Genomic DNA, 9,419 nt, shown 5'->3' on the forward strand with positions numbered 1-9,419 from the left:
CACCAATATTATGATGTATGGCACTTAATGATTCAATCTATAACAACCCAAGACCTCATCCAAAAGGCTAGTCGGAAGGTATTATTTGGGTGATCTTGTATAAGTACCCAAAATCTACCGAGCGAATAACTGATGTGGGACTAAACGCACGTCCGACGGATCCTTACATACTCCTTCCGTTTAAGTTTTGACGTCCTCGTCAAGCCAAGGATTCAAATCCATTCAAATCTAATTACAAGCACTACGATCAGTCCGTGGTCAGCTCCAATGGATCTGTGATGCAGTGTCCTCTAGTCCACATAGGTTATCGATCAGGTCCGCTCTAATACCATTTATAACAACCTAAGATCTCATTCAAAATAGCTAACCGAAAAGTATTATCTGGATTCTTGATCATGTAGAAGTACCCAAGATCTACCCAACGAATAGCCGATGTGGGACTAAACACACGCCCGCACGGGTCCTCACATACTCCTCCCATTGAAGCATTGATGTCCTCGACAGACTAAAAATTCAAATCAATTCAAATCTAATCACAAACACCACGATCGGTTCATGGTCGGCCCCAATAGATCTGTGCTGCAGTGTTCTCTACTCCACATAGGTTATAGGCCAGGTCTGCTCTGATATCATTTGTAACAACCCAGGACCTCATCCAAAAAGCTAGCCATAAGATATTATTTGGGTTTCTTGATCCTGTATAAGTACCCAAAATCTATCCAGCGAATAACCGATGTGGAACTAAACATACGCCCGCACGGATCCTCACACAATCAGCCCTTGTTAATTGTAGACATGCTTTTTATGCCGCATGGTATGTTAATTGCACCATCCCCAGACAAAGAGAGGAAGCATCCTGTAAACTAGCTCGGTTGTTTCCTCCATTTTTGCCTTCCTCTTTCTTGGCACGCCATCTTCCATCAGCTGAAGCTATGGATAAGCGTAGGTGCCAGAAACAGTCCAGAACTTCCGATTGCGCCACTGAAGGTATCAGGCTTTTCTCTCTTCTCTCTGCTTCTCTGCCTCCTGCTATATTAGCACTACTGACATGGGTCTCATGGGTATTCTTTCTTGTAAATGTTCCAATGAGTGATTCAGTGGTGGCAGAGGTTGGTAGCATCGAGTTGGGGTTCATCAACCTGTCAGAACAAGAAGAAGACCTCGTTTACAAAATGTATAGCCTCGTCGGTGACAGGTATAAAACCCCCCACCTGGTCTTTTTAATCTGCTGCTCTCGGCATGCATGGGTAACGAGTTCCGGATTCTAGAATAGCATAACATAGGGATGAGGGGTTGGTGCATGTTTTTAACCGATGCCTGTAAAATAAGATGGTCGATCTGAAAATGAGGAAGTAGAGAGATCTTTCCTTTCCAATCTCTATGATCAACTGTTCAAGAACGTCCAAGGTCCATTAATATGAAAACCAAGGGCAAGTTCAGAACATCCAATTTGTAAACCCTCCTACAAGTAGATCATGCCATGTCGCTTTTCTCGTGCTGTTCACAACAAAACTCAGATGAGAAAATCACACAACAGACTTACTGCTCTACCAGGAGTTACACTGACAGCCTCCTTCAAGGTAAAATTATTAGACATGGCATGAAAAAGATGCAATTACCCGGTGCTGGTTTCTATCAAGGGATAGAAACCAAGGAGTTGCCAAGGTAAAATTATTAGACAGCCTCCTTCAAGGAGTTGCCAAGAGGTTCAAACCTTACCCGGTGCTGGTTTCTATCAAGGGATAGAACGTAGAGTATAGCATATAGAGGGTGATTCAAAACTAGACTTGATGACCCTACATGTTTGGCTTCAAATCTTGCATATTGGATTTGATTTCCTATTAGATATTTTAATGCACCAAAAGCTTAATGAATAGTTTAATGATGGGTTTTAAATATATTATGATGATAATTAATTTTTAAGAAATGCCATATAAGCATGTAGGTCAGCAACATTTTAAGAAGTGAAGCCGTATGAGATCTTAATATCAACGCTGTTGATTGGGTAAATCATCGACAACTAAGAAATGATTATGAAACTTCGAATTTATAGGATTCAGCTTCACCCAACACTGCATTCAAACGAGACGGTCACACAAAACATAATGAATTAGTCCATGATAGCAAACATCCCCACTCTACAAAAACACCTTTCATGCCAAGAGAAATGAGAAACACTTCAAAGTTCAAATGCATGAAAAAGGAAATCAAAACTTTTACAATTTCCAGCAAGTGGATTGTACGCAGTCACCAGTGCAATCAATAATTCTAGCTGTTACAGATCTCTTCAGAGCCTGAAATAGTTTTAGCTTTATCAGGTGGCTTTTTTTGGAAGGAGGAAAAAAGCAAGCATTCTTTTCCCAAACAGAAGTCATGAATGTGATATATGCTTTTACAGGTGGAATCTCATAGCAGGTCGGATCCCAGGCAGGAAACCGGAAGAAATAGAGAGGTTTTGGATGATGAGGCATGAGGAAGGGTTTGCTCAGAAGAGATTGAGGAGTGCAAGCTGAGAGTAGAATATTTCTGTCAGAAATGGATGATGCCAACCATGCGGGTTCATCGTTTGGAGGACCCACTTTATGGTCTATGCTCATGGACCATCTGTCCTTTATCATCTACATATTTGTTTTTTTTTTTATGGTGTACTTGTGCTATAAGATCCAACTAGTTCATTATGTTGAGGACCCACTTTGTGACCCGTGATATTTGTCCCTCCCAAACTCTCTCTCTCCCTACCATGATTTTGCCCTACTGAGAAACAAAGTTGGTTGTGCTCTCAACATACATTATATTGTCATTTATCCCCGGCCAGCCGTATGATGGTGAGGAGAGAAAGCTTCCTCATTTGATGCACATCAATCAGCATGGCTTTATCTAAGTCACCAAGTTCAACTCAGCATACAAAGCAAGTAGGCTAAGTGATAAGAATGAAGCTTTTTTTCAACTTTGGCTGCTAGAGCATCCAAAAGTAGACCTTCAGCTACCAATCAGGACATACCACACCAGCATGGAATATATGATCAGACCTTCGAATGGATGTCTGAGGGCCGTCCAGATCTAAGGGTGCGCCTCAAGCCTCCAAGCCCCTTGGCAGGAGTAGTTGACGGCAGAGAATTTTCTGCTTTTTCTAGAGACTTCTTTGCGGAGGTCGGGTATGGAGGGTCCAGGGATCAGGGCTGCCTACCTGACTTACCATAGTTGGTTGGATAGAAATGCCCAGATCTTCGAGGACAGAACAACACACCCGAAGTTGGTAGCATATTGGACTCTTCTTCATATCGTCTTCCCTTGAGATGACTGGGGAAAACTGGGGCTCCCCTCCTGCTTTGGTAACGTCCAGAATTTTTATGGTCTCCTAAGAGCCCTCACTCTCTGATTTTCTCAAGATGAATTTCGACGGTAGCATAGGCGAGGGAGAGATCACTAGAGGCGTGGATTTCGTCATCAAAGACCACGAGACCAGGTTGATAGCAGCTGAGGGCTGGAGGATATGCAATACTTCTATTCTTAGTACTGAGATCAAAGCAGCATGAGAAGGAGTCACCTACATGAGGCGGATGCGGGGGGTGGACTGCATCCTCCTCGAGGATGACTTGGCCACGATGGTCGAGTGGATCCGGAGTCAGGATCGTGATGCCGGCTTCAGACCATTATTACGCGACATCTGCAGACTCTTAGCTGAGCGTGGGCTCTCGAGGGCCACACATATCTACAAGAAGACGAACAACGCGGCTGATTGGGTGGCTTCATTCGCAGCTCACCACACTGAAGGCTTCATCTGGGCCGATCACGTGGTAGTGCCTCACGCTTTATGTTATCTTCTTTTCTCTGATTCTGTTGGCTGCTCCTATGCCCGACATGTATGAGTTGCCGTTGTACCCAAAACAAAAATTGGTTGAGAAAATGTAGGCTTAGAAAAGAAGAATTATGGTTGTTAGCTGAAATCTAGGGGTGACAGGCGCAAGCAAGGCAGGAGAGCTGAAATCAGATAAGACTGAAAGAGCCAAAATTGATTTTTCGTTTTATGAATCCACAAGAGTTTTATCATGGCATTTTTAGGTGATCAATGGGATTCTTATCAAAAGAAATCCAAGAGAAAAAAGTTAGATGGTGCCACTCAGCCATGTTTTTTTTTTTTTATTCAAGTGGCACTGTCTGTGGAAGTCATGTAACAGGTTCCACTCAGTGCAGAACAAAAACAAGCAACGGACTGAAGGCAGCTTGCCAGACTTAAGGAATGGGCGATATCCATAATCTTCCGGCTTGTGGGGTTGTGGTGGGGCTATCTGTGCTTGCTACTTTCTGATGTCTTTAGATACATCAGCTTAGTTCAGCAACAGCGGCTTCCTACAGCCCAAAAAAGGAGAACAACCAAGATGGATCACCTTAAAGAATACACTTACACTGGTAAATGTTAACTAATAAGCTCCAAACATGGATGATAAGGAACACATTTTCTGCTCAAATCTAATGTACGAACAAGTTTTCATATTGTTCCCATTGCTTAGTCACCTGTCCATTACGCAGCCATAATATGGTAGAAAACAACTTCATACAACTGAAGTTATTTTTTGTTAGTGCCATCAGAGTTAGGGCTAATTTAAAAGTGGGAGATCATACTGTGATATAGTTGAAAGGAACTGTTCCTTAATGAAATAAATTTGATGGGTTTGCCCATCTTCATTCTCAAAATAGTTGAAATAACTGTTGGTCCCGTCTTTTATATTAGCAGCAACCCTAGGTCCATGAAAAAAAAATTAAGTGCAGATCGTTCCCCGATCATGTTTCGGAGGATAGTCAGCTATTCTAAACTATATGAAGCACCAATGTCAGGAAATAACAGTACCTGAAATTCCTGCGTTCAGGAGAACAACCTAAAGAGTTTCGCTGATTGTCTTTCTTTTAACTTTCAGAAGGGTTCTGCAGAAGAGGGCAGTCTCATGTATCCCGTTCATCAGAGGTCTACTGAAGTACCTGCTGCTCATATGAATACATGATGATGTCTACCACCATCTATGGCCTAGTGATGATACTGGTATTCTCATTCATTTTCAGAACTGTTGCATTTTTTGTATGATTTTTATCTAATATCTTCACGTAGATAGTCGTTCATGTGTTTCACCCGAGATTGTGTTCACATATCTTCACATAATGGCTATTCAGGTGCCTGTGCTAATAATCAAGTACCTGCATTTTATAGAAAAAAAAACAAACAGAAAATACCTAACTAAATCATCCCTAAAAGACTTTAAGCTTGCTTTGACCCAAGCAAGGACTAACTTTTCAAGTTTCAACCCTAAACTTCATATATCATAATATATGATTAGTAAAATATAGTGATAAGTTAGTGACCTTGGATTCCTTACTTAGGCCATAAACAACCAAACTAGAGACTGTTAGCCTCCCTAAAATTTGCCTAGAAGATAAATCCATAAATCATCAAAGGTTGACTAGTGTAGAATTTTTCTTTCTGCACTAATTTGATATAGGAAAATTGCAGCTTCTATTAAACAAGGAAATGCCATGGAAGCAAATTTTCAAGCTTTATCCAAAGTGAATTTTATTCCTGAAATGGAGCCTTGAGGCGGTACATGGTCACTCATATTGAATCAAAGCATTCAACCAGCATATAACATCCTGAATTAACAAAGAGACATGCTCATGCATTAATGCTCAATATAATGCTGTTTTACAAGATTAAAGATTCAAAACACTACAATCCTTTTCCACTATTTCATATGAAAGTTGGCCATAACTAGAACTTTGTAGAGGTATATTTTCTATGGAAGTTGAACATAACTGAAATTAAAGATCCCAAACCACTTAAAGTTGTAAACAAGTGATAAACACTACAATTGGAATACACTGTTAAAGGTAAACCACCTTAAACCAAGAACAAAGAAAAGGAGAGGCACTGCCATATAAATTCCTTAACTGATTCATAGATCAAAGACAAATCCACGCAAAGATAGTAAACATGGGGAATATCAAACTGACTACATGATAAAACATAAACTACTTTATCCCATGAAGGAAAATGGAGAAAAAAGAAAGAATACACTGCTTAGGATTCTTCACCTATCATCATATTATAAAATAGCAGTTCACTCTGAGGAGACTAGCTAATGATTGCCAGAAAGTTGAAACCATTCATGAAGGTGAATTATAAAAGGTGAACGCAAGTCAATGGCTTCCTAACTTTTAAAGCGGTACATGATATGCAGCCATCGACAAATGAAATACGGTCTATCATACTGCAATTGCATTTAGACAAAAAAAATCTTCTATCTTAAAAGCAGTAGAACTCATGGTAAAACTAGTGAAATTCATAACGTCCAAGGCATGGGTATTGCAAACAAGTAGACTGAAAGAGATTGCTGAGAGATAACATGAAGAAAATAGATAAACATGAATTACAACTCAAGCAAGTCACCATTTTGGTGAACCATCAGAAATTGTAAAAGTTCAAGATGTAGTGATACTTCTGTTCATCAGAAAGCATCATAAGCCAACCAGAAATATACATATAATAGCAACATCAAGAGATCTTCAAAATACAGAAAATGCTGCCAAGAAATTCTATATCTGATTCAAAACATTAAATGCATGATGAGTTAACTTAAGATATTATCCATACTCTAGATTCCAGTGAATGAAATACAACGTACAAGACCATCAGTGCCATTTTTATTCATAAATAAGGTTTAAAACAAATGCCAAGACACTTTCACCACTGTTCTCTAGGTCTTCCATCTGGAAACTCGGGAACAAGAACTTTATCTTGTGTCAGTTTTGAGATATTATGTGATTGTGATTTGCTTTCCTCAAAACTTAGACTTTCACCATCATCAAAATCTGGCGGCAAATCATCCTCTTCATCACTCCAATCATCATCATCATCATCATCATCATCATCAAATTCACTGCCTAGTTCATCATTCAAGAAACTATCCATATCAGATAATCGCTCATCACTTTCCTCTCCACCTCCTTCCAGCACTACATTATCTTTACCAGCCACTTCAGTCTTTCGTGCTCCCCCCCCAGGGAATCGTGGAATAGCAACGAGTGCCCGCATCTTTTCCTTCAGAAGCAACAACCTGTCCTTCTCAATCAATTGAGAATCACGATAAGCTTCACGGAGGAACACTGAATCCCTGTCCCCCTTAAGTGACACATAGAACATATCTGGGTGCCTAATCAGCATCCCCCTCAGCTGTTGCGAGAACCGAAACTCCTCCCTAAAATGCGTGAGGTGATCCACCAATGTCCTCTTCTCAAGGGTGAAGCTCAATATCTCATGAACCACCCCACAAGCATGCTTTTCCTTCTCAGGGGTACCAGCCCTCAACTCTGAGAAATCAGAGTAAGGGGATATATAAGGCATGTCTCTAAACTGACAAATTCTCCTCATTTCTCCCTTCGAAACATTCAAACCCCTTGGAAGCTTAACCCTTTTGAACTTGGGAGGCCTATCAATGATCAAATTTCTCTCTTCAATCTCTCTGATCCTATTCTCTTCCTCAGCCATCTCTGCTGCTGAAACTGCTAGCTCGGGATCCCAATGAGTCAGCTCCAGTGCTGGGCCACAATCCGTTGGCACGACCTTGAAGTACTGTGGGTACCTTTCACAAATCGTATTCCTGAATTCCGCTGGAAGGCCAAGATCAGTTTTTAAATGAGCAATCTTCTCTATAAGAATCCGCTTGTTGAGTGACATCATCAGCAATTTCCTCAACTTCACTACATGCAACTGCTCCATCTGATTCCTCCACCTCAACTCCTCCAAATAAATCCTTTCAGCTTCGGGCGTCATTCTAAACTTCAACGAGTAGACACCTTCCTCCACAATCTCGAAAACACCTGGAAAACGCTTCAAGAGCGCAATGAACCGGCGCTTCCGAGTGAGACCAAGGTCTCTCCTGAATCGGCCGAGGTCTCTAAGGTTCATTATCCTATCAGGCTGCTTGACAAGAATATTCCTGATCTTCAGAGCCAGCTTCAGCTTCTTGTCCCGTTGGATTACAGTATCAAAAGGCATCTCCTTTCTTCTCTTGACAACGGCTCTTACGGGAGTAAAGGACAAAGGTGTCTTCTTCTGCCCTAATCCTAGCTTGTTCTCATGAACGACGAGATTTTTACCCAAAAAGGAGGAATTTTGAGGTGAAAGGAGGGGAAAGGAGAGATGGGCTCTAGGGGTAACGGTGGGCTTGTGGAGATATGACTGAGAAGAGGACGGGTGGGCGAGGAAGAGAAGGAAAGGGCTGGGAGGGGATGTTCTCTGGGAGGAAAGTAGCAGCCTTGGGTCCATGGGTACTGCTGAAATTCAGAAACGATAGATTTGATTGAGAAAAAAAATTCACGCTATGCTACACATCACAAGTGATTTACATGAACCGAATCAGAGAATGGAGGAGAAACTTACCGAGAGGAGAAGGGTTCTTCGGATTAGCCTCTGGGGGATGGCGATGCAGCTGGAGGAGGAGCAGAGGGGGGTTTTGGTTCGCAAAACCCTGCGATATTTTTCCAAGCCCGTTCTATCTCTTCTAATAGGGATAAGGTGGTCTTTGTGGAAAGCTAATGTGGGCATTTCCGTCTTTCTAATAAGAGATTTTGTCGGCCAAAATAGCCCTTAGCCGGAGTCCAAACCGGTTCCGGAGAACAACCCGTTTAACCGGATTCCGCCCGGATTTATTTCATGGGGGATAGAACTGGGGTTCTCATTTTCGGTGAGATGGTGCAGTGTACAATCTATTCACTAGACCTCAAATATCCAGAGATGGACAATTAAGCCGCAATGTTATAATGCTAAAGACCGAAAAAAAAAAAGTCAAAATCTTCTGCGATGCATATTTCGCAGCTACCACATCATCTATAGGACAGCTCTTGCTCATCTCTTGTTTGGCACCATATACGATCATTCGGATTTTCGCAATGAACAACAAAAATTTGATATGGATAACGTGGTGACCATCCAAGACTGTATAATTCTCTGTAATGTATCTATGATGCAAACCATGCACCGTAGAAAATCCGAACTCCATAGGCCCGTTTGGTTCGCGAGAAAAGAAAGGGAAAAAGTGTGGCCAACGGAAAAGTAATGAGATGCCTCTTATTTGATATGAGTTTTCAAAGAAGAGAGACAGAAAAGTTGTATTCCCATGGGAGTATGATTCGCACATTTCATGGGAAAGTCTTTCCCATTAAAAACATGGAAAAGTTACTTTCCCATGAGCCGAAAATCACTCCATTTTTATTTTTTTCAAAAAGGTCCTTCAACATTAAAAAGGCATTAAAGACCTAATTTTTATTAAGGATATAATAAGAATTATACATAATTTTTTCAGAAAAGTGGATGGTCAACCAAATATAAGCACTCTTGAAATCTGTCACTTTCCCATGGTCAATCAAACATG

At 41.1% G+C, this 9,419-nt stretch overlaps 2 protein-coding genes across 2 annotated transcripts; one reads left to right on the forward strand and one right to left on the reverse strand.

Moving 5' to 3' along the window:
• Positions 1 to 817: 817 nt before the first annotated feature.
• Positions 818 to 2,785, forward strand: LOC103722154 (transcription factor TRY-like). The gene is made up of 3 exons (XM_008812601.4): positions 818 to 987; positions 1,099 to 1,195; positions 2,399 to 2,785. Exons 1-3 carry the CDS (start codon positions 933 to 935, stop codon positions 2,511 to 2,513), a joined length of 267 nt encoding a protein of 88 aa, XP_008810823.1. The 5' UTR covers positions 818 to 932; the 3' UTR covers positions 2,514 to 2,785.
• A 3,773-nt stretch (positions 2,786 to 6,558) lies between these two features.
• LOC103722156 (protein WHAT'S THIS FACTOR 1 homolog, chloroplastic) lies at positions 6,559 to 8,529 on the reverse strand. The gene is made up of 2 exons (XM_026810420.2): positions 8,429 to 8,529; positions 6,559 to 8,319 (listed from the first exon to the last, which is right to left on the reverse strand). Exon 2 carries the CDS (start codon positions 8,312 to 8,314, stop codon positions 6,731 to 6,733), a length of 1,584 nt encoding a protein of 527 aa, XP_026666221.2. The 5' UTR covers positions 8,315 to 8,319; positions 8,429 to 8,529; the 3' UTR covers positions 6,559 to 6,730.
• Between the last annotated feature and the right edge of the window lie 890 nt (positions 8,530 to 9,419).

This window comes from Phoenix dactylifera, chromosome 4, assembly GCF_009389715.1.
Source record: "Phoenix dactylifera cultivar Barhee BC4 chromosome 4, palm_55x_up_171113_PBpolish2nd_filt_p, whole genome shotgun sequence".
Taxonomy (NCBI): Eukaryota; Viridiplantae; Streptophyta; class Magnoliopsida; order Arecales; family Arecaceae; genus Phoenix; species Phoenix dactylifera.